The 26,623-nt window shown below is 27.2% G+C and overlaps 1 protein-coding gene across 4 annotated transcripts in view; it reads right to left on the bottom strand.

The window, feature by feature from the left end:
* Positions 1-15,150: 15,150 nt before the first annotated feature.
* The window catches only part of LOC126906329 (kinesin-like protein CG14535), a 110,428-nt gene continuing 98,955 nt past the window's right edge, over positions 15,151-26,623 (bottom strand). For 3 of the 4 annotated variants that reach the window (XM_050686881.1, XM_050686884.1, XM_050686883.1), the window contains 15 exons: positions 25,774-25,867; positions 23,962-24,159; positions 20,711-20,932; positions 20,185-20,323; positions 19,562-19,724; positions 18,714-19,494; positions 18,522-18,652; positions 18,274-18,400; positions 18,080-18,199; positions 17,532-17,779; positions 17,346-17,473; positions 16,266-16,460; positions 15,964-16,193; positions 15,775-15,904; positions 15,151-15,309 (listed from right to left, as the gene is read on the bottom strand). In XM_050686881.1, coding sequence (XP_050542838.1) covers positions 15,225-15,309; positions 15,775-15,904; positions 15,964-16,193; positions 16,266-16,460; positions 17,346-17,473; positions 17,532-17,779; positions 18,080-18,199; positions 18,274-18,400; positions 18,522-18,652; positions 18,714-19,494; positions 19,562-19,724; positions 20,185-20,323; positions 20,711-20,932; positions 23,962-24,159; positions 25,774-25,867 — 2,991 coding nt within the window. In that variant the 3' untranslated portion in view covers positions 15,151-15,224. The remainder of the gene's footprint in view (positions 15,310-15,774; positions 15,905-15,963; positions 16,194-16,265; positions 16,461-17,345; positions 17,474-17,531; positions 17,780-18,079; positions 18,200-18,273; positions 18,401-18,521; positions 18,653-18,713; positions 19,495-19,561; positions 19,725-20,184; positions 20,324-20,710; positions 20,933-23,961; positions 24,160-25,773; positions 25,868-26,623) is intronic. The other variant, XM_050686882.1, reaches the window with a different exon arrangement.

Below are 26,623 nucleotides of genomic sequence, written 5' to 3'. Positions count from 1 at the left end.
ATGAAACATTTTATGCATAGATTTTTAAAATAAAATTTTACTACAGGTCTATTGTTACGATAATTTATTTACAGATATACGTGTACCAAATTATTTCTTAAATCATATTAATTTAATAAGTAAGGTTATATAAAAACTAAAACTTCTTTAAAGTTACACATATTTAATATACATGTTTAATTATGATAACTGTTTATAAAATGTTTAAATTACACACATTATTATACTTATATTTTTATGTATTTATTTAATTGAAGTAAGATGATTATGAGCAACAATGATAAAACAAATAGTTTTATGTAAATTTTTTTTACAAAAGTTCTTAAAAATATTTCAAATCTACAATTAGATTAATTTCTATCGCCTCTTTTTTGTTATTATTACTAATTTATAAAAACGAGTATTTAAATTAAAAAATTTATTTTTAATATGTTAAAAATAATCCATTCAAAATTTCGATTTAAAATGTCACGTTTAACCTTTTTTTTTGGTATTTTAAAGTTGATTTATATGATAATTTATAATTTAAAAATGTTGAACTTATAATCTTTGTATTAGTTTAACTTGCAAGTTTGAAATTGTAATTGTAATTCTCCTCTAGAACATTTACAATAATCAATATCTCTTATTTCTCAGGCCACAGATAAGAATACACTAACTCTATTACACATTTAATTTGACTTATGGCTATTATATAGTAGTCATGAAATATTGTCTTTCTCAGCGTCTTCATAGCGTTAATAACGGGCAATTTTTTTAAAGGCTTAATTATATCAAATTGAATGTTGACGTTCATGAATTAATTATATTAACTATACTATAGAAATGTATTTATTTGATTAAAGTAGACAATTTAATCTTATTTACACGTTTTCAGTTAATCTATATTTTTGTTACTATCGCAATTTACAGCAAATTATTTATTAGTATTACAGGTAAAAAAATACAAATATAAATGTTTTAAATTATACTCAATTATTATGTTCTAAAATTGTAGTCATTAACTACAATTGTGCTACTGTGCATTTTTTTGTAGCTTGAAACACGCTCCTCTTTGCTTCTGGCTAGAATATTAAATACATTTTTCATGTACGAATACTTTAGCGTATACTTATTAGGAGAAAAATATAAAATAATCACTCTCCTGCAATACAATATTTATTATTATTTATTTATTATGTCGTCGAAAACGATGATATGATGAGGTACGTCTAATTTGTCTGTTAATTGAGTGTAACATAGTTTTTGAAATGATATTGTATTATTTTATTAATTTGCATATAATATAATTTTGAAAAATTATGTAATAATCAATTTATTGAAATAGTTCTGTTTTTGGAATATGCTAATTTATTTATTTTTCAAGGAGGGTATTTTGCACGTAAAATATTAAATAATTAATTTTGAACTAAATAATATTATAGGAAATATCTTTCTTTTTTTAAATTGTGCAAAAAATTTGAATATGTAATTTTTTTTTTTATAAATTTAATTTGTAGACAACAGTTATGAAAAGAAGTTGAAAAACACAACATTACAAAATTTAAATCAAGTCTTACATAATCAAATGTTGTTTCTATACATTTAATGTTAGTTTTATAAAAATAGAATTGTCACTGTAATATGATATCCCTAAATCAATTTTATTATTATTTTTGCAATCAAAATATTTAATAATAATATGACTTTCTTATAGTTAACATTATATTATATTTTAGTAACTTTAGTATAAAGAATAGTAATTTTACATTTTAAACTTAGGGGATATACATTTACTGTTAAAAAGATAACCATAGAATTTAAAATAGTCTTAAAAATTATTCCTTATATTAGAGCTTAATTTAATATTCATTATATTCGCTTTAAGTAATCTTTTACTACCGAATTTTTTTAATTCGAGTAAAGGAAAGTAAGGTAAGTTAAAACCCTTAAGCTTTAATTATAGTTCTACAAGAAAGTATTTCTCTCAAAAACTCGAAATTTGGTAGAAATACTAATCGATATATCAGAACTAATTGGTAAAAAATTAATTACAAGAAAATTCAGATTTTTCATTTTGCTCCAGTAATGGGGCAAACTTAATTTAAAAATGCTTAAAAAATTATCATAAATATATTCTTTAATTCAGAGGGTTGGATTAAGTCATCTTCAACCTCCTTAAGAAATTTTGGATGTATAATAAAAATAATTCATTGGTCTACCGAGTAATTAAAAAAACAATCGGAGAGTAAAATTATAAAATGAAAAATCAATCTGATTATTCCTAAGATGTGCTTCTGAATAATTATTAGATTTATTTTTTTCAGTAACTGATCTAATTATAAGCAATTCATTATATATAATCGGATAATATAATATTTTATATAATGCCATATACAAATAACGATAAAAATTAACTTGTCCCATTTTTTATTATTTAAAAATCTCTTTTAGTAATTTCCAATTTTGAATAAAACATAAAATTTCAAATATTTTCATTCGTAACGTTTTTCTTGATATATTTATTTTATTATTATTGCAATAAAAAAAATGTAATTTTATTTATCCACACTAAAGTTAACATTTCGCTGTAAAATAACAATATTATATCGTTTTTACAATAGTGGTATAAAAACGATTTGAAACAAACATATATTCATTCGTCATTGTTTTATTAATATAATTAAAAATAATTCCATAAAAATCTCTCAAACATTACAATATTTTTTTTAAAACCGAGAATGTTATAAGAAGTCTTCTAAATTTTAAAATATTTATTAGAAAATATATTTTGTGATAAGTAATAGTAAGATGAGATATAAAAATGTACTCCGAATTTGAAACCAGATAACGATAAACTATTTTATTCTTATGTTTTAAGAATTTATTAGCTTACTTATTATTGTTGTCTTGCGGCTATAACTGAATACGTTTGGTATTACCTAAACCGAACATTTTTGAGTATAATGTGCTCTAATGACTTATAAAAATAAATGTCGAGTTACTTAAAAATTTAATTATTTTTTTATAAAATGAGTGGTAATAAAAAATTAAATAGCCATTAATACGCAAAAAGTTAGCTAAGAAAAGATTAAAGTAGTACGTTATGTTTTATTACTGCAATAAAATCTATTACAAGGGGGTAGGTATTAATAAAGCAATAAGTTTTTTGCATATAAAGTGAAACCGCAATGAGCACATCACGAAGAATGTTCATATTATAACTCAAGATGACTAAGTGAAATCGGATATGTTAGTTTTGTCATGTGCAACAAGACACACGTATAATATGACAAAAGTACTTTTTTAGCATCATTAAATCAATCTCAATACAATTCAAATATACTTAAGACTGTACAATTTTACTGCCACTTAATTCATTTAGTCCAAACCGTTTACAGTAAAACTATGTTACATTAGACATACCCGCGCACATGCGCAAATTGAGAGGACTTGCAGAGGCTTAGTCTCTCCAAAATTCAGAAAAACTACATGTATAATTATATAAAAAGAAAAAAGAACTCCAGAAATTTTGTTGAAATCGCGCCTATATGACATTGATTAGGTATTGATATTTATAAAAAAGTATTTGAGTGAGTCGAATAATACATCGTTTTATTGAATATTTACTGATAAATAACATCAAGTCTTAGATTTAATCAATTTCTTTATTTCTTATTGAAATATTTGTTAACGCTCTAGCGCCTCATAATGTTTAATCGGGTGAACACATTCTTGTGATGTGTATAAGAATTATATCACCTAAGAAAAATTAAGGTAAACACACTCGCATCAGAGAAACATGATATTGGTTATGTTGCCAGCACTTTGTGTGGCTTTCAATTGAAGGAGTGAGAGAAAATGAATTTCATTATATTCTTATGGAAAAAAAATATATGATAAATATCATCAATATTCTTTATCATCGTTTGATTGATTCGTCGATTTTAAATACATACGAAAGCTTTTACGTTTAGGCTAGTTAAGGAAAATAAAAAAGAGAAAATTATCAATTCGAAGACAACAGTTTTTTATATTCTCAGTTATTATATTAATCAGTTTATTATGAGTTTACTTATATAAGTTTCGGAATAGTCTTATTTGTAGTACATCGTGTTAAGTGAATATAATATTCTCGGAAACAATTTTTAATAAGTCAAACTCACAAATATCTGTCGAAAGAAATCATTAAGTAAGAAAATATTTTATTAGAATAACGTTTTCGGAAATGAGTTTCGAAATACGAATGGTATTCCATACGCTTTTTAGTGTTTTATGTAAATATGATTCGACCATACATTGTGACTGACTAATAAATCGTTTTTTTTTTTTTTTTATAATACTAGATCGATGTTTGAATGATTATAGAAATCATATATCAATACATTTACTATCAAGAGAAGTCAAAATGCAGTATTTTTGAGTACTTAAACTCTGTCCAGTGAATTATTTCCGCTGTATATTTCACTGCTCAAAATACGTTCATTGTTATTATTTTTAATTAGATGCACAACTATTGGGGCGATTTATTTTCTTAATTTTATTTCGACGATAAATTAATTCAGTTCTAAATTTTGTTAATAGTTTTTGTTTTATATATGAACTAAAGTATCGATAATTATTTTTTATGAGACGTATTCTCTCTAATGAACGGATATTTCCAATACACATTATTCTAAACACAACCCGAGTTGCGCTGTTACGTTATAATATATTAAACTCATTATCCAAACTTCTTTTTTTATTTCTACTTTAGACGTCTTCAGCCGTGGAATTGCTATTGATTTATCTAAACGCGTAAAGTTGCGTAACGTTTAGATAAATAATAACATGAACATTTACCTCGTGAATGTATACATAAATTCACTTATTATAATGTAAAAATGCATTTTAAAAACAGATATTATACAGATTCTGTGCATTTCGAGATGCTTCAACCGCACAGCCCGCCGCGATACACAAGTGTGCTGACTGTAGGCGTTAACTTACAGACATTATTGTGTTTTTATTGGCGATTTAATTAATGACTTCATAGGATCTTTGTGTACGTCCAACTATTGTTGATCGGGCCCGTGAGAGTATTTTGAGCAGCGCATCATTGTCGTTGTCAGTGCACACTGAGGTGTAATGTATCGTTTTACTTTGAGCCCGCAACCTGCAACATCTCCGACGACTTTCTTTTTATTATTTTTTTATCATTGAGCAAACTGACAACGTATTATCTGTAATCAACATACATAACGTTTCTAATTTTCGGTGACATTATTGTAACCGAAACGGTTCATGAGATTTCAGGTTTATATCCGAGTCGTTCGAAAACAGTGGCACTGTAAAACTACGAAAGATCCTAAAAATGAACAAATATTTACATGTAATGCAACAAATGTCGGAGTTGTTGATTTCACTAAAGAAATAACACTCGATAACTGAGGACAGACAATTCTCAGTTGAGACGATAGAAATATTTCGACATGTTAAAATTATACCATATCGGATGATTGATGTATAAATTAATGGAGAAATGTATGTGATGACATCATATAAGTCATGTTAAAGCCATAACTGTTTTAACTCCAATAAACAGCTAGCAAACTGCTGACTCGTTTTTAAAAAAATTACACAAGCGCAATTAAATGAAAATCTAATTTAATGGCAATTACTGAGTAGCTTTTATATAACTTGACCGCCATTTCAACCGACATTTTTAGTCGATACGTTAATCATAGAATTCGTCTAAAATACCTTGGTAAGTGCCGCATCAATTTCAAGAAAATCATGATAAAATGATAGTGAACAACATAGTAAATCGATTAACTATAATTAATTCGTTTGAGTTGAAGATATTTACAACAACATTGCCACAGACGAATCACTTGGTAAAATCATTTGATTAAACATCATTCTTGTAATAAAATTCAAAATATTTTCTTACTAAAATTGTTTTTTTATAATAACTTGTTCTTATTTATTTTTATAGTAAGCTCTTGTTAGCCATTAACGAGCTTTGTGTCGGAAAAATATCATTGCAAATAGGCAATAATTTTCGTGTCATTCGCAAGATTGTTTTATTCGTGTAAAACGATATTTTCGATGTATAATAATTAATAAATATTCGAAAAACTCATCTGTGAGGTATTATAACCTTTCCACATATTTGACCTCTTACCAGATCATCCTTCGAAGTTAACATTGCAGTGTATTTATTCGTTTTTATTGTTATATTTTTGTACATTTTTTTTAACTAATCGATGCTTTTAAAAGAACCTACGGAGTCTTAGAAAAGGTTTTTTCTACAAGCGCATTATACAAATGTATAACGAGAAAATTGTACAACATAATCGTTATGATGAATCGATTGGGGTGGAGATAATGCAATCATTTTGAGTATCCCTGCTAATGATTTTTAGCCGATTCATCACGTATGCTTTTGCTGTCGATGAAAAAAAAATCAATCAGTACCACACAGTATTACGATACGCCTTGAAGGTTAATTTCTAGTAACGACTAAAAATTATTTTTTATAGTTTGTACGTGTATTCATCAGACGATTTTAATTTGTTATAAATATCATTAACGCTTTAGTAGACAAAATAATGACAAACTTAAATTACACATAAAAAATAAATTGAAATTAATTGTTACGATAAAAGTATTATAAATGCTTCAAAATGTTATTGAAAATATGTATATGATAGAATATTTCTTAATCGTTATGGTTTTTAATTTGATCAGTTAAAAACAATATGAATATGTTTTATTTATTGAAAAATACAAAAATTTTTTTTTGTATACATTTGCAGACACAGGAGAACATATTTTTTTCTTGTTATAGAATACATATAAATTAGTAACTGACAAGCTAAAAGGTAGGGGAAATATTTGTAAATATAATTTTAGTGATTAATAGTTAATACAATAGTATTTATACATCTAGTGGTTAAAATTTATTGAATTTTCAAATCCACACAAATTTATTAAAAAATATACATAAGGCAAAAAAACAATTTAAATTAATTTATTAGCCTTTTTTTAAATAAAAAGATAGATGCGTAAATTGTATATTACTGTTAAATGGTTAATTTTATTTCATTTAATTAATACATTTGTCATTATATTAAAATACTAATATTTTGTTTTATAATTAAATCATGTAAATAATTATACATGTTTGTTTCTACAAAAATATCTTACTCCTATCTAATTTTATGTTTAACAAAAATATAGAAGCTGTAAGACACATAATAGTAAAAACACCATTTAATTTTTAAACAATCGTCCCATTGTATATTTCTATGATATGTTAAAAATAAATCTTTAAATGTATTTCAGAATTTTTAATATTCAATTTTGATTAATCGTTATTAATATTTAAATGTCATTAATTATGCAATAAAATATTTTAATATATCTAATTTCGAGTTAAAAAAGATATAATCAAATATGATTTTATTATAAACTTCATTCCTAAGATTTAGGAGCTGCGAAAAAAAAAATACTAGTTAAACATCATACAAAATTATTCATGAGTATGAGGAATAACTAAATAGAATTTAAAAATTACCTGAATAATTTATGTTGTGTATTTTAATTCATTATACTATCTTCACTGAGCATCAACTATAAATTATATCAGGTCAATATTGTGGCTTCTTTATAAAAACCCCTTTTTGACCACGCATTTTGTAAATCGTGTATATATTTATAAATTTCAATGAAACATATATAATTTACATGTTAAACAGTATAGACTAAGTTTCACGATGTTGCATTTGAAATGAACTAGTTAGTTGAAACATTGGTAAAACAAGTCGGTGTGCGGTAAGTTTGCAGATCTCTTGTCTCGCATTGGATTCGTGCGACAGAACGTTCCTATTAATTAGTATTTCGAGAACACACATGTAAGCGACATATGGATTTTTATCATTTAATCAAATCGAATACGGAGCTTTAAGAGGATCATAAATCAGAATAATAACAATAATTGGATGAAAAAAACCTAATTAATTGAATAAATTCTTTATTTTCCTATACCGTGATCGTTATGTTGCCGAATAAGAGAACTTTTGCAGACGCAATTGTCTTTACTTGTCTGGTAGAACAAGTAGTAAGTACATTATTTCACATGGAATTGTGATATTCAGGTTGATATCGTTGCACGACCGCTATCGAACTGGTCATTAAAATAATCGGTGCAACGAACAACAGACCAATTTTTTAACGTTGTTCGACACAAAAGAACAAAATATAAAAAAAAATTGTCTTTAACACACAATGAAAACAATGGTTTTAATTTTAATGGTTATCTGCATATCTAACGGCGAAAAAAAATCAATGGATAAAAATTGTGCACCTTACGGTTCAATGAATATTGTGCAGAATGAATTTCTAAAAATTAACGAACAAAATTAGTACTTTATCGGATATTTTTAATCTAGATCTTATAAATGTAAAAATAAATGAAATATTAATGTGTTGCTAATAAGCGTTCAAACTTTTTTTTTTTTAAATATCTTCATCTAAAATCTATCAATTTTAATTGTGTGTGGTACTCAATTTATATGTAAAATCTTGTGCTGGTTTTTGTTAACTACATTAATATTTAATAATAGTAAATAAACACTGAAAAATGATTAACTATTAATTAATAATAAGATGATAGCCTGTTATAAATTTTGAATGAAGAATTATGAAAATTTTACTTTTTTGTAAAATGTACATATAATTTATAGAACAACATATGTTCAAAACCAGATTAATTTAATTATATAGGTTTATGTTAAATTTTTTTTTGTATCAGTGTCTCATTTATTTACAAGTATTTTATTTAAAATGATAAACGTGTAATTTATGAATATATAGCTTTGAAATCAAATAATCTAATTTAATTCTTGAATTGATAAATATCGAACTTCTAATTACTATTTAATTAAAGAAACCAACAAAAAATTAAGTTAGGAAGTACTACAAAAAATGAGTATTTGCTAAGTTCACTTATAAGCAATAAGCCAAAGATATAACACCTTTATAGAACCTTTTTGATTACATTGTCATTTGAAAACTAGAATTTAATGTTAATTTTTTATGTAGCAAAATATATGTGCTTGTTGTTGTATAAATTTATGAAATAAATGCCTTCAAGATTCATTGACTTATGGAATAACTGCATTTCCATAAAATGCCTCTCGAATTAAATCAACGCGGTTGTATTATCTTGCAATGCGCATACAATAGAGACGTCTTCATGTAAGTTAAGTTTTTATAGAATGATGATGTCATGCTGAATATCAAAAAGGCGATGTGATGTTTACAGTGTTCAATTTTACAATTCAATGTCATACATATTTTGGCGATCAAATAAAGACATAAGGTAATAAAGAAAAAACCGCAACATAAATTTCGTATAATTCTCAGTTTTTACTCAGATATGATCTGCCAGAGACTTGGAGATAACATAACGGGATTTTTGAAAATAAAATGCTGTTGCCATATCAATTTCAATTTTTTGATAAGTAGAGCGGGCATCAATATATGAATTGATGTGTTTACTGTTGAAAATTATTTTTAACGAATTTTGTTTGAAACATTAATATTTTGTATCAACAAAGCAACAATGTCGCTAAGTATACAGGAACCAATAGAAAAACGTTTTCGTAGGATATTTTTTTTTGGTAAACAGATCTTTTTTTTTACCCAAAAAGAGTAAAGGTTTTTTTGTTTTTCATTTACGATTTGTAGGTTCTATAAAAAAAAAATAATAATAGATATGTTTTTAACGTAATCTAATAATGCAAAAAAAGTATAATGAAATGATAATTGTATTGAAAGTTATAAAAGTTGCTATTTGGGTCAGTTCCACGCAGTTTATTAATGTGTCATATAGTAAAAACTTAAAAATGTTTAGGTAATTCAAAGTATAAGAATTATTATTTATTAAAATACGACTGATAGAAGCAATATTTATTAAATCTGTTAAATAAAAATAATGTAAAATAATATTTTAAATATTATTGGTCTTGACATCTGTTGGAAGAGATGCGAAAAATTATCTTTCAGTATTCATTGATAGATAGCGTAGTTGTATTTAGAAGACAATTACATTTTTGAGGTATACTATAAAAACGTACAATTGTTCGTTTACACTTCTGTATATGAACTGTATATAAATAATTTATTATTTTATTTTTTATTCTTATGTAAATAATTATATTAAAATTGCATGTTTATAAAACTGTTCAATTCGATTTAAACACACATTTTTTACAAGCACATTAACTGATTTTAAATTCCTTCATTTTTAATTTTCAACAAAATGTAGCTATATTGTTTTAGAATTTAAATATTTATCAAAACGTTTTTGCCCAAAGACAAAGCGTTTTTGCTCTATGATCTATTTTAATTGGCTTATTTTAAAGTGTCTTGTTTTTATCATTAATCTTAAAATTTGCGCTTTGTGGTTTGGACTTATTGAATCACTAAGTCTTTTAGACTAACATGTTTATATTGGTTGGATTTGGGATAGAAATACCTTTTCTGAGGGGTTTTGGCGCGTGAGTTTCCATCTCATGAGAGTTGGGTTTAAAGTTAAGAGTTGACTTAAATCGATCACTAGTGTAGGTGTAGGTGATACCAAAACTGATAATAAAAAATAACAATGATAAGAGTAAAGATAGAAGTGTGATAATAAGCTAATCAGAACAAACAAATTATGAGAGGGGACTCTCATAATTGCATAAAAGCTTAAGTAAACTACCGTCAAATTTTGGTACTTGAGTAGCAATCATGGGATAAAGAGATAGTTGTATCATAAAATAATTCTAAGTTCTATGCTATTTCAATTGTGAGCACCATGTTTTTGTTTTGTTTGAATAAATATTTTTAACATGTAAAATACTGTGCACTAAATGTGTGCAGTTCGCTTTCCAAGTTATTGTGTAAATTGTTAATCTATCTTTATTCGTGTATTAATAAGTTTGTACGAGGTGTAAGCATATAACTAGGAACTACGGATTAGCTGTCCTTATCTCACGCAGAAATTTAAAAAAATGTTATAAAAATATTTGTATAATATTTATATATGCATAAAATATCCTGTTTAAAATGTAACCAACTACAAAGCAGTTTTNAATAAAAAAAAAAATAAAAAAAAAAATAAACACATCATGGTAAAATTAATACCTTCTCAGCTTCGCATCGAAGCTAAAATATTTGTATAATATATATAATATATGCATAAAATATCCTGTTTAAAATGTAACCAACTACAAAGCAGTTTTTTTCAAAGATGGGTCATGTAATGGAAATAATTAATTCAAATTGATTTGAATACAACAGGAACAATACCGATAATTTAACTGTTAAAAGTTAATAAATTATAAATTAAATAACTTAAATTCGAAAAAAATGATGAACATAATCAAAAATGGTTAATTTACTTTTTAAATTAGATTAAAAATTTCATAAGGTATGATATTTTTCTTATAAGAATTTATATGGAACACTAGTATAACAATAAACCTTCCTCCGAAAAAATTCAAAGAATTATATTTATTGTTAATTAAATATATTATTAGGGAGGGTAAATGAACGCAGCGCCCGGTGGTATTCACGCGGGTTCGTTAACGTTCGTGGTTTTATTTTGTCTTAAGTCTTTAGGTATGTCGAGGTGAGTGAACTGTATGTTAGAATGTAGAATGAATTTTACAATATATAATGATAACAATTAAATGCATTATATAAGAAATATAAAATCTTATATACATCAATGTGGATAGGGGGACACTTAATACTAATGCCACAAAGGCGCTGATATAAACAAATAATAAATTATAGTAGTTAGTAAGTCTTAGAAAGATAGGTGAACAAGCATTATACTTATCGGCCAAATGAAATGACTGATGATAATGTTGAATATTGAAAGGATCAATTGAAATCGAATGCAAGTAGCTGACCAACGTGTACAATATGCTGCGAACGGTACTGTGTTGTATCTCAGAAAATATATAGACCCAACGGCGTAAAAATGAACGCACAGGGTGCGACAATCGCAAAGGTGATATTTTACTTTTACAGCAAAACGAATACAAAACTACTGGCTCGTAAACGCCATAGAGCCTATAGAAGAAGAAGCGTTAAGATGGCGGCGACATTGCAGACATAGAGAGAAGACCCACAACAACTCGATGTAACACAACAATAACATGAATAATCACAACACAATTTTTTGACAGCATATTCGACTAACATGTTCCAACAGAAGGGGAAAAGTCAATTTAGCTTAGATCAAGTCGGGCAAAACCTGTTAAAATATTGAAATTAATTCTTTGTTGCATTTATGATAAAATTTTATCACACATATTTAATATTTGTGATAAAATTTTCATCAGAATCTAAAGTGTACATATTAGCATATTTTATATTCAAATGCATTATCATATTTAGAATTATTTTCGAATTCAGGAGCAGTGGTTGCCTTAAGGATAATTATTTTTTATCACAAAATAAAATTATTATTATGTGAGTAATTGATATATTATAAAGCATATAAATAAGTAAAAAAAAATTCTTATCATATTGTTTAACGGTGTAAAAGTGTAGTAAATGAAAAAGTTAGTTCAAGAATATAATGGTTTAAAACATAGATAACATAAATATAAAATCAAAAAACTAACAATATGAAGAACAACAATGAAAAAAAAAAATTATAAGATGAAAAAGAACAACAACGAAAATGTAAAAATAAAAATTATAAGGTGAAAAACAACAACAAAAATGATAAGCCAAGTAGATAACAAACTATGCCTTCAGCATGGTTCTAACCTCGAACCGGTAACCATTACTCCAAAAATTAACTCTGCAACGAATTATTTATATATTTATAAAATTTACATTCAAATGTGTTCTTAATAATTTAAACATCATTTTATCATAAATTAACCAAACATTTTTTTAAGATAGAACATATCGAAAACTTTAATCATGTTTTTTGTTAGTGACTATAAGAATTATAATGACCATTATTTTTCTTATAATTTGTTTTTGTAATTTATGATTTTTTATAGTGTAAATACATAAAGATTATTTTTTTTTACAATTAATTAGCTAAACCTATGTTAACAAATAACCGATTAATAATATTTCCAGTTTCGGATTGATCATTCTTTAAGTATTCGTGTTTTGGAACCAAATTTTTCCGGTCTGTTTTGCTATATATTTACGGGATTAAGAAGATACGACGCTCATTTCAAAACTATTTAATAATATAAATTTTCGTAAAGCAATAACATCTTTTCATTATAAAAGCTTTACAATAATTTAAAATATTTTTTTTTGTGTTATACGCCTTCAAATGTTGAAACCTGAACATTAATTGTCTTTAATAGGAAAAGAAGTAACGTACAACAAATAGTGTATTGCAGTATCGGACTCGGAGTCAATAGCGTATAAGCAAGTAGACTATAGTGTACTGTACGATAAAATAACTCTGATGTAGCTAGTGCCTTACAAACACTTAATAATCTTTAAAGTCTCAAATCTACAAACAAAATCATATAAAATACTCAAAATGTTTTTTCGGAATTAAACCTTACCATAAAAATTACGTGGCTACCTACCGTTTGAAAAATAAATTGACAAAGAACCTTGTGCAGTAATCACAACTGAATCGACATCATCACTCGAAACGGCGAAATCAAAATTAGAACGACATTTCAGTGAAGACTGTCAACTTCATTACGCTTACCGTTTGGCAAGATATATCGCTAAGAGATATGAAGTACGCCACTCAATTGTGACGATATTCTGTATCACATCAGGCGGTGAATTAACAAGACGATGACATGTCCAAGTTACGAGTTATTCTTCCTGAAAATCGTCTTAAACATTTGTTTTCATCGCTGACAGTGCTAAGATGTATCGTCAAATTTCGGGACGTCCCGCTGATTGTGCGTATCAGCACATACTTTGTCGCGAGTCCCGTCTGACTGAGTATGAACTACTGACACAAACATGTGGAGTAAGTTCAGTAATCTTTTTAGTGGCCCACTACCTTCGTGAGCTCACGGAGGGCCTTTCTACAAATTTAAAACGATGCGATCGATTAATTCGCTGCCGGTCAATGTAATGGCGATACAATTGAGATGACGCAAACATCACATTTTTCAAATCTGTTGAAAACAAATAAGCCGATTATGTCACTATCGATAGCACAGTTGCTCCGAATATTGATGATAACAACATGATGGAGGCGGCCGCCTCAGATTTGCTAACAAACATTACGTTCGATGTTGTTGATAAAAAAAGTCATTTATTACAAATCTTTTAATTCATCATTATCACTCCAATACAGAGGTCCATAACTTATCTCGTCCATAATACAACGTAAATATTGGATTTTTTTTAATTGCGGCGTAGCGTTACTTGCGTTACAAAGCAAAACGTCTGCAACCTGTTATGAGTCATTTGTCGACAATGACACCGAGTTTTCTGTTGGAATAGATTATGGTGAAGGAAAACTGACTTTGAAATTACATCTAACGCTGTTTGAGATAAGATCAATTATTATAAGTTAAACTAAAAATCGGAACGGATTTCAGAAAAACGGTTGAATTACTGACGCTCTACTATATAGAATAGTTTTAACTAAAAAAATAGGATTTTTGAAATAAAAAAATAAATATTAAAAGTAATATGATAATTACCATTTATTTTATTTAAATATAAATTAATTATTACAATTAAAAAATAATAACAAATAGAAATGTATGTACATGTTCTTATATGGTAAAAAAGTACCATAAAATAAAAATAGGAATTTAAGTAGTCTAACATCATATAGTTTTATGTAATATATACGACTTTTTATAATAAAAAACAACATAAGTGCGTGTGGCGAGTATATGTTTTTTTGTTGTTAGAATTTGCACTTCGCGTGCTTTAAATTTAGACAGTCATTGTTTTAATCACTCATAACATGCTTATCTTTTGAATATTCTAATGTATATAATGTAAATAAGTAGTTGTTTCTTTTATCTTTAAAATATGTACACAATTAAACAAGAAATAACGTTCTGTAAAGTCTAGAGAACAAACTTTATCTTAGCAAATTTTTCCATAAGTAAGTAACTTAAATAACTTATATAATGTTATACAAAACAACTATAAATTACAACAACATATATATATATATATATATTTAAAAACATCTTTACACACATGGACACACAAAAAAAAGGTAACAACCCTCCATCCTAACTATCACATCTGCTGCCATTTTGGGTGGCGGAAATATTATTGCTCTTGCCCGTTTCATTTAAATTTTTCGATCTGGGGTTTCTGTAAATTATACATAATTTTTGATGAAATAATTAAGAATTTCAAAGTATACACTTGATCTATAAAAGTAAAATTTATTTTTAGTCTTATAGAAAGTAATAGGTGTAATATTGTTATCTAAAAATAAGAAAAAAAAGAACTCGTGGTAAATAAGAGATATAATACATCTTAAAAATACTCAAAATATTTCACCAAATCATTGAAAATTTATACAAAATATTAAAATAAGTTTAAAATAGTATCAATTAATAATATTTTAAAGAAAAAAGAACTAATATTAAATGTTTCGAAGATTATTTTGTTAACATTTGTCAAAACAAAAAGTTGTTATTTTTTTATAAGTTTTAGGTTAAAAATGACAAATTAAAACTATAAATTTTTGTTTTAACGTTTAAGTAGAACAATTATATAAATTTTCTATACATTATGCATTAAAAATTCGTGCTTTAGTGATAATTCTCTTACTTTTTGTCTTGAAACCACCGTTGATTAAAAAGTTTGTTACTGGTCACGTTGAATTCTTTGAGCTGTTTGATGTCTTCAAATCGCGTCCTACCACCATTCCAGCTATTTTGTTCGCTGTTCCTTTGTTTTCCTATGTTTTGTATTTGAAATTAAAAATAAGTTTAGTTCTTTCTAGATATTTATTATTACCGTTCCCTCCTGGATCGTGAGACTTTCCATTAGTTATTCCATTGGTAAGACCATTAGTTACTCCATTGGTAAGACCATTAGTTATTCCATTGGTAAGGCTATTAGTTATTCCATTGGTAAGACCATTAGTTATTCCATTATTATAACCATTAGTTATGAAATTTTGATTTAGTCTTCCTGAATATGTGAAGCTGTTCAAAACTGATTGTACACGATTTTTACTGTCCAATCTAAATAGTAAAATTATTTGTTTAATGACTTCAAGATTTTAATTAAATGGAATGTAAAATATTAAATCATACGTGTCTCTACTGAGTGATAATAATTCTGATTGTAAAGGAGGTGGATAAGGTACTTCATCAATATCTCCTTCGTCACTACCTTGTCCTTTTTCTTTACAATCTTCTGCTCCATTTCCTGGCTCTCTATACGATTCTAGCTGTAGATTTGGATTTGATGCACCATCTGGATGCCTTAAGTTAGATATATTTCTGCTTCTAAAAAATGATTCATAGTAACATTTAATCAAATAATATTGATAATTTTTCATCAGCAATTAGTAAGATTTTGAAATATAAATCAATTTTTCTATAAAGACCAAAAATTTAATATTATTAGAGATGTTCCGAGTAGTAATTACATGTATTAACTGAGTACTAGTGTCGAGTACTAGGTCAAATTCAGGTAGCCAAATATTCAGCATTAATAAAATAAAATGGTTAAAATATTTAATTTCTTTATTTTTTCCGCAATTAATTTTAAAAATATATATAAGCGTAGGTTGAAACTTCCCATAATTAAAATTCGTTATCCCAAAAATTAGAAAAATTATTAATTTAAATGGATCCAATTAAAATTTATTAATTTAAAAAAACATTTTTATTATTTCTTAAACATATAAAGGCATAAAATATGTCTTATAATAATTTTTCTTTTTCTTCGTTCATAATTTTGTTAAACATAACAAAACGCTACTTATAAAAAACTACTTGTGCCGAGTGACAGCGAAAAAATAAATATACGTAAGTGTAATACATGTAATTTTTACATGGTATTATCTAACCGGCTACTTATATATACAAATAATTTTTCTAATTTCTGGAAGATAAAATAACTGTAACATTTTTATCTACTCAATGCTTAAAACTTTTTAACGATAAAACGATTGAGACATGATAATAATAACAAAGCACTCGACTAGGACTTTAAACTATGATATAGAAAATACTTTCATATGAAATAATTATTTTTTTTTAATCTTGGTTTATAAGAATTACAAAACAAGAATTGAATAAAATTACAGAGCTCTAAAAAGGAAGGCCAGGTTCCGACACGTCTATAGATTTTATACTTATGATTTTTTTAAGTAATATTTTACTTACACATGTTTAAAAGAGTGAAAGCGGCTTAAAGTATGAAGTTCTCCATAATGCATCCATAGATTACTTGTTAAGTCATCAGTACTAGTTAAATTTGTTCGACAGTTATGACAAAATTGATTGTTATCGTTCTAAAATTTATATTTAAATTATTCAGATTACAAAAAAAATATTTTTTTAACTTCTTACCAATAAATACGCCGGCTCACTAGCGATACTGTTATTATCAAAGTCGTTTGATATTTGAATTTGATCAAAGTTTGTAGAATGACCATCTGTACTACCAATTCCATTCTTGAAAACATCAGATAATGAAGCTGATTGTAGGCGCGATGGTAAAGTAGAATGGTTAGAATTATTAGGAACGTGTTTAGGAACTCCAACTTTACCATTATATAGTTCATGTAATCGTGATAGCTGTTCATATCGATATTGATCTGTAAAACATTATCATTTTGGTTACCTAAGACTGATTTACGAAGATTTTTATTATATGTCTTGGAATTAAAAATTTAAAAAGTAAACAACTTTTTACTATGTTATTTACTTTATTAATATGAAAACATATAGAAAGTATTGTATATAATCAGTTTTTAATTTGTAAATTTTTATGGAGTTTATATATTTAAAATCGTTTATGAAAAAAAAAAATTAAATGATTATAACTGTCATAAAAAATTTATTTCAATAAAAATATATTATTTTATAATTAATAAAAACGTATAAAATGAATTTACCTCTTGATGATTTTTGTTCATTTTGTGGTACTGATTGAAGTCTATGATTGAACTGTCTAAATGAATTGGTATTAGGTCTTGAAAACACTCTGTCGATATCATTAGCCACAGACAAAGAGTCTAATTATAAAGTGTTGTAATTGTTAATAATTATTTATTTATTCAAAACTAATTAAAAATTATATTAGAGATACCTGTAAAAGTAGATACTACAGTCATATTTTCTTGGCTGAGTATTCTAAGAGGATGTTCTTCTTGATCAACTTCAGGCAATGGGTTTTCTAGTTCTCCCATGCAAAATGCAATATCTTCTTCAGTAACCTATTTTTTAATTTTATAAAATTCATTATAAATATACATTATATCATTTTAGTTTTGGTACAATAATATGAATTATTTTATACAAATTGTGTGATATCAAAAATAATTTAAAATAAAATACCTGTAAGCAACTATCTTGAGTAGGAACGGGTTCTTCAAGTTCCTCGACCTCTACAATTTCTAATTCTATTTCATCATCTTCTTCGTTGTATTCTTCGATGTTAGAACCTCTAAGTCGCTCTATAGGTACTACTAGATACATATCAATAAATTATTAACCTCAATGTACAATAAAATAAAAAAATAATTTTACCTCTGCTGATCTGATGATTTTCTAATGCCATAGACCTTGTGGCAACAGGCAAGCGATCAATTTTTGAATCATCTTCGCCATTTTCTTCTTGACCACTAGCTCTACCTCTAGGTCCTAAATCGTCAGTTTTGAGCGCAGTATATTCCTTCATTTCACGATGTTTGTTGTGTTTATCTGTTACTTGATAAACTTGATTTTCGACCCATTTTTTTATCATATTTTTTTTATGATAATCCATAAATCCGTAAACACTTGAATGCTGTGTTACACTTCCACCATGCATTGGGCCATCAATCCAAGTTTCATCTTTCTTTTTAGACATTAACATAGCTCTTGTGTCATGAACTCGAGATTTGGAAATTTTTGGACCATCAATCCATCTTTCTTCTGGTCGTTCTCGTTTACTATTGCTTGATGATTTAGGATTGCGAACAGGTGAAGATCGCGCGCTGCTAACTCCATTTGGTTTTGCAGCCGCTTTAGTAGCAGGAGCTGTTTTTGAGGTTATTATTCTTTGTGGTGAAGATGGTGTCGATCTACTCTGACCAGGTTCCCGGAGTAGTTTATTTAGGGGATGACAACGGTTATCGATAGCCGATAAACTAGGAATATGAACTGGTGGATGTTCTCCGTCAGTTTCTTCACTTGGGCCAACATAAATCACGGTGTCAGCAGACTGTTCACTGCTTGAAGGTTCTATTTCATTAGGACCCATGCCATTTTGAACTTTATTGTCTGTGTCACCAGTAGATGTTCCGCATCCACTGGAAACACCAACAAACTATAAAAAATATTATGAGAAAATTAGATTAATTAAATTTTATAATAATTATAAAATTTATATGTACCTTAAATCTTCTTCTGCGCATGCGATGGATACGAGAAGCTAATTGTACTGCTGAAAGGGTTTCTGTGTATTGTTGGGCAAACGAAGACACATGAGCTATCATTGCTGCGTGGCAAGTCAACGAGTTTAAACATTCCTTTAAAAGCTGTGTTAATTTTTGTTCTCTATAAATAAATACATTTAAAGTATAAATAACGGCTGGTAAAATAGCCCTCAGGCTTAATAAAACGTTTATTTTTTCCTAAGAAATATTAAAAGTTTAAGGTAAGATCTTGTTTTGTGATTTAGAAAGCTTAAATATAAATAATATAATATGAAATAAACACTAAAGGGGAATCATCTCAGAGGTTTTGTTCTAATAGCCTTATATCTTACCAAAACTTTTGTCACCCTATTGGCCTAAGAAAGCTACCGCATGACATACGTTAGAGCTACTTTTATTATCGAACTGTCGTCTACCCTTCAAGCAATATCTCACTTATATTAGGATTTCGGGTTGTATTTCACGGGGAAATGTTTTTCTTATTATATTCTTACGCCCCCTGTGGCTATAGCTATAGAATTATGATTTTAAATAAAAACGAACGAAGGAAAAAACCTAACGAAAAATATAGTACTACAAACCTATGTGGTAGATGTTTTTGACCGTTGAATATTGCCAAAAGAACATTTCCCAGACCTGACAACGTAAGTCCTCCAGAGGATTTGCTTCTTTCACAACTTCCGAGATCTAATAAATGTAAACGGCTTCTACCTCCAGCAACTATAATATTTTTGTAAAATTACATTAAAAATTATATATTTTTTATTTATTATCAATCATTAACATAAATTATTATGCTAAATATAGTTACATATACTAGACTAAACAATTGAATTAAAGCAGTTTACGTTTTAATTATTAAATAATATTTAAGAAATTTTAATAAAAGGTACAGAAATTAATAACTGTATGAATTGTAAACTTTTTATTTAATATTACTAGTATACATTTTATTAATACATTCAAATCATAAATTCGAATTTCAAATTTTTATTATAATATAATAAATGACAACATTAACATAATTTTAAAATAAATAATAATCCAATAGGTAAAATAATTACTCTCTACTTAATAATTTGAGTTAAGAACTACAAATTAATTTACCAGCTGATGATCCAGTGGGTACAGTGTATTGGTAAACATGTAGAGTATATAACATGTGTGATTCAGGAGAAGAATTTCGCATTTTTAAAGCAACATCTAAATAGTATGCTGCCTTTTCTATGGTCTGAGCTCGTAGTTCACTATGATACTGAACAGGCGTACCTAGTACTGGATCTTCTCCTCTCAAATATGCCCCAGGGCCTGGCAAATTATCTTCGCCGTCTGTAAATTAAATTTTTTGTTGAGTTTTACTATATAGTTACGAAATTAAACTTAGTTTAACAGTAAAGATATAAGATTCAATTGGGTTCATTGAAAATAAACATTACACATTAAACCTACCATAAATTATTTATTGACTTTATGATTATACATTTGAGGTATAAAAATTTACTAATTGTCTAACAATAATTTTTACTTAATTATAATGTTATATTTTAAAAGTCATACGGAAAAAATAAAATATTATATTCTGTTGAAAATAATGGAGTCGTTTAAGACTCAGAAACATGAGGAATTTCATATTAAATTGCTTTGTTTAGATAACGTGATTGATATCTAAGATATAATTAAACAAAAATTCAAACTAGCTTTACTTAGCTCTAGAATTTAATGTATTGTTTTTGTGAACTACTGAAGAAACTTGTTATTTAAAATTATATCTAATTGTATACTCGAAATAAAAAAAATTTTAGAAAAATATTACTTAAAAAGTTAGACATTTTGATAGCTTTTTCATTTTTAGTTTTCATTCAGCCGCCTGCGTAGCTCACAAGGTTTATAAGAGGTGTATACTAATTTTATGGTACGTTGATTTATAGGCTTATTAAAATTTTAAGATTTTCTGTTAAAAATACAAAATGTTATCATTTTTGCGGAGTGAAAGTGTGAATTTCATTGTGTTGACGAAATAATAATAATTTTGATCCCAGGTGGCGTTGGCATATTTATATGAATTTCACATACGCCACAACTGTTGAAATTAAGATTAATACATTGGAAATGTCAGATGACAAATGTTTCGTGAGCAACTTTTTAATAAAAATGTCTCATTTGCTTGGCGCCCCGTCTCCATACGTACTTTGTTGTAGACTGTAGAGTCAGGGGATTATTTATATTCTAAGGCTTATTATAATCCCCAGGCCAGACACAGCTACTGTCGTTGCCATGTACATTAAAGAGAACATGACAACGACGACATGGAAAACTGTACTGGTGCTAATCGAAAACGATGGACTACTAACCATGATGCAGCAATAGGTTTTTGGAACATACAAAATAAACTTGGTTGAAAGAGAAGTATATACAGCATTTATTAACAAACGGAATATATCAAGGAGTACGAGTAGAGGGGTTCAGATTACAGAAGTACGCTAGGCATAGCAAAGGTGATATTTGTCTTACAAACTTTGATGTTAAATTTTCGTATTTTGAGGGTTACATGAATCATTGAACAAAGCTCCTATAAATTAATTATGGAGTAAATAAGTAAAAGAGAAGTATGTTTTGACCACTAGTACACCAATGAAAAATATTGAAAAAATAAGATAAAAATTGCTTAGCCTTATACATAATTTGTGTGACAATGTAATTTCGTTAAATTAAAATTAAATTTAACAATATAAAATTTTATTATAACCATTTGGAATTTTCAGAATATTTTTAATAGACATGCCAATAATATTTCCATCTAAGTGATAAATTAAAATTTGATTGAAGTTATGAATGTGTTTGATTGAAGTTGTATTAGTATACGAAAAACAATATTTTTCTTCTAAAATGTTGAGGATATTTTTGAATGTATTTTAAAAATAATAATTATTCTTAATTTAAATAGAAAATTTATGATTAGTTATAAATAAGTATCTCAATTAAATATATCCACAGAATAACTATGAATTTGACTTGATTTAACTCATATTTACACAAAAATTGCATGTAAGTTAACAATTAAAAGAGGGCTTAACGCTGCCCTTTACGTATAACGCAAATAAGCATTATAAACAAATTTTCATCAGTTAACGATTAAACAATGTACTTTGGCTTTAAAGCTTGTATAGGTGATGTTACTTAGGGTTTATGTCAATAAAAATTACTTTCCAAATCAATTGTTATATTTGAACATATAATATAAGTTCTAATATAGAATATATTATATTGTATTATTATATTTTGCACACTACTAAATAATCCTATATTGTTGTTTTGAATACTTTAAACAGTTTATCTGATTTAATGAAACGTTAAACTAACATATTATACTGTAGTTACATAGTTTCTCGTGGCTCTATATTTTTATATTAATTAAGTTATAAGATCTTGTTTAATTGAAGTTTTTTTTAATAATATCATTTTGAAACTAATATGTAAAAAATTAAACAATTTAATGCGGCTACATTTATCTTATATGAAAGTTTATAATTATCGGTCCAGACATACATTACAGAAACGAACCACGAGTTACCGAAAGATAATGATAAATTGACGCGTAGAACATAATCTGATAAAATTGGTATATTCACTTATGGACATGTTTTTGCAGAGTGTATTTAATGCGACGTAAAAAGAGTATAATGTACGAACGACAAACTTACTCGCGTGGGGAAATTTATTGTATTCCAAAGTGTTCTGACTTCATGGTACAGGGTTCAGATGTTTTCTTTAACGAAATCCCATTGCGGCGGGTGTAAATATATGTGTGTATCGCCGTTTTAAACTATAAAGCGTCTCCGTATCGATGAGTATAATATTCAAATGTCAGCATAGAAATGACTACAGCGCATAGCTTATCTTCGGGGAGAAAATACGCTTAAGAAAGGGCGTAAATCCGTGATTCTTTCCCGGGGGGTTACTTTTTTTTTTGCTCTTTACCGTTAGGATTACTATTTTTATTCGCTCTTTTTTCTTCCAAGCCACGATGATGGTTTTTAACATAATGTATATGGTTTTTTGCCCAACTTGAAAATTTTTAAATAACCTTAGCTGTTTTCTCACGCCCCGCACCCTCATGTACGAATAAAAGGACGATAAAAGTTGAAAAAAAAACATACCCCTCTAACGTTAACCGATAATCCTGATATTAAAATTCTAGGGGATTTTTTTGCTGTTGAGATTGGATTTACTCGTGCTATATCGTTGAAAAGTTTATTTAAAAGTATAAGGAACGATAAAGAGTTTTATTCTGACTTTAATTGACCACTATCGTATGCTATTAAGCGATCGTATCACAAAAATAATCATTTCAAAATTACCATTGGATTGACCGGCAAGTAGATCCTTGATTGGAGTTGCGGGTCCTGACACTTCCACCGCCGACACCCTCACTGAAAACCGTGTGCCTGTTCTAGTTTTTTGTTCTTGTATACCCTTGAAAAGCCACGATATAGCACAAGGTATGACTCCGTACGTCTGTGGATCATCGGGAGATCCTATCATTGTGTAGGATTTACCTAAAATAAAATAAATAGATATATAATTATAATTTATAGAATACTTATATAATTTATAAAATTTTAAATGAAACATTTTTTAATTTGTAACAACTTAAAAATTATCTATTTATTTTTATTAAAATTATTTAAGATTTATTAATGAAACTATTATTTAATAATTTTTTACTTTGATTGCCGTGTCATAACCAGTAAATTTTAGACACTTTTTATAGTAATTTTTCTCATAATATATGCTTTGCTAAGTCGACACTGAGGGAGGTAACCAAAAGTGAAGTTGTTAAATTAAATGTCTCTTAAGGCTTAAAGTTTCAACACATAAGAACAAAAACGACAGATGTCATGATATCATTCACAGTAATCTAAATATTTACTACGAAACTTTGTTCTATACTTCTACGATGCATGTATTTTTGGTTAACTCTGTGAAATTATGAAGAAACCACAAACTAAATAAATAACCTAAAGGAATTTACCCTATGCAAACACATCGCTTTGAGATTTTGGTAACCAAATATATTAATGTGATTCTTAGTTTAATTATGTAGAGTTAGAGAGAAAAATTTCGTTATTTAACTTTGTTATTATAATTACTTATTCATTCAATTAAATTTTTTTTATGATAACGCAGATATAAAAATTCTGAAGTAATTATTTTGAAATTAAAATACTTATGCGTGAATCAATTAATGATGTGATTATACATAAACATCTAATCAAATGATAGTAATACAGTGTTCCAAAGCTAAAATTGGTAAATTTTTAATGCCTATTCCAAAACATCTAGCTAATTTAATTCCTATTTAAAAGAACATTGTGATATACTAGGTGTCTAAAGGACGACAACGACTGTCGCCTGTTTCATAGCGAATTGTGATTATGTATTCGTGGCAGTACGTGTGTAAAAGACGATTGTGTACCGGCCGAGGTTCAAGGCTTGTATGGGGTTGATGAATAGAGATGCGGGGTCCTTGTTTAAAGTTTACCGACAGCTTTTGAATGCATAAAATGCTGCAGATGGATAGCTGTACGGAAAAAGACAACAGGGACATATAATGAAGTTTACTCGAGGATGAGAATGTATTACAATCAGCGAAGTTTGACAGGAAACTCAGGGTGCAGATGAAGGTAGATTTTGAGAATACCGTGGGAGTAGAAAATAATACGTATAAGAAGTCTTGATGCTGCGTTGCAGTTGTCGCCTGTTGAATTTGAAATGTGACCAAAGTCTTTGCATATAATAAACATATTAACAATATTAGGAATAATACAATTTTCTGGATTTACAGATTTTAATTAGAATTTCAGTGTCATTTTATGATTTTGAATACTTATTATAATACGTTTAGTAGTATTTATAATAAAACTTTTCTAATTTTAGTAGAAATTATTCATAACTTAACCATTCGAATTGTTTTACAAGCCACACGAGCTGAGTGTATGCACACTGTTTACCAAATTTTTGATATTTAGCATTGTATTTTTTATTCAGTTTAATTTAAATTGAAATACTAGATGTATTAATCATACCAAAATGTTAGTATTTCGCCTATTTCATTAACAGCCAATCAGAGAAGTTACCAATATTAAATAAAGTTATTTTATTACAATTACCTAAATTTTGTTGACCATAACAAAACACTGAGCCATCAGTTCCATGGATAACAGCATGTATAACGTCCATTAAAGCTGCACTACATACGTCCACCTGTCAAATCAAATATTTAATTATATTATAAAAGTTTTAAAATACGATTTAACATTTATGAAGTCGAAAAAATGAAAATTATAAATATGTCATGATTTCCATTGACCATGTTAGTAAATTAAATTTTAGCTGACACATACTCGGTTAAATTTTAACGCATCATAGTAACTCCGAGTTTATTTAAACTTGTAAATGGAATATTCAGTTTGAAAATTAAATTATTCCTGTTGTCTATATAGAACGTATAAACTGTATACCGCTTAAACGTTATAAATTCATACAGTATAATATAATAGTAGATATTTATGATCAATAAATTGACAAAAAGTAGTGGTTATATTTTTAGATCTATTGTTTTTAATTATGATTGAGTTTTATTTATTGTATTAGGTGCAGTTTTTATTAAAACACAATACTTATTGTTGATGATATATTTTGACACGATATTTTTATCATGCACGTAGTTTATATAATATTTATATAAGTAAATCTAAAGGAATCAGTGAATTAGAGAAAAGTAAGCCGGACAAGATTAATATGAAACTACGTGCATGAACTGCGTACAAATCGTACTAGCAAAAATGTTTTATATATTAGTGAGACGTGTTTTGGATGTCATGACATATACTAATTCCTTAAATTTAATGCCAATATTAGGATAACACCAGCATGATAATTATTCACTGTTCTTTTTTTAAATTGCCAAGAACCAAAAAAAAAATGTTATTTTAAGTTTAAAAAGAAATTTTCATTGTT

Source organism: Daktulosphaira vitifoliae, unplaced genomic scaffold (genome assembly GCF_025091365.1).
Source record: "Daktulosphaira vitifoliae isolate Bord-2020 unplaced genomic scaffold, ASM2509136v1 Scaffold_4, whole genome shotgun sequence".
Lineage (NCBI taxonomy): Eukaryota > Metazoa > Arthropoda > Insecta > Hemiptera > Phylloxeridae > Daktulosphaira > Daktulosphaira vitifoliae.
The sequence above is the reverse complement of the archived record's forward strand: the minus strand, read 5'-3'. Positions and strand labels throughout refer to the sequence as shown.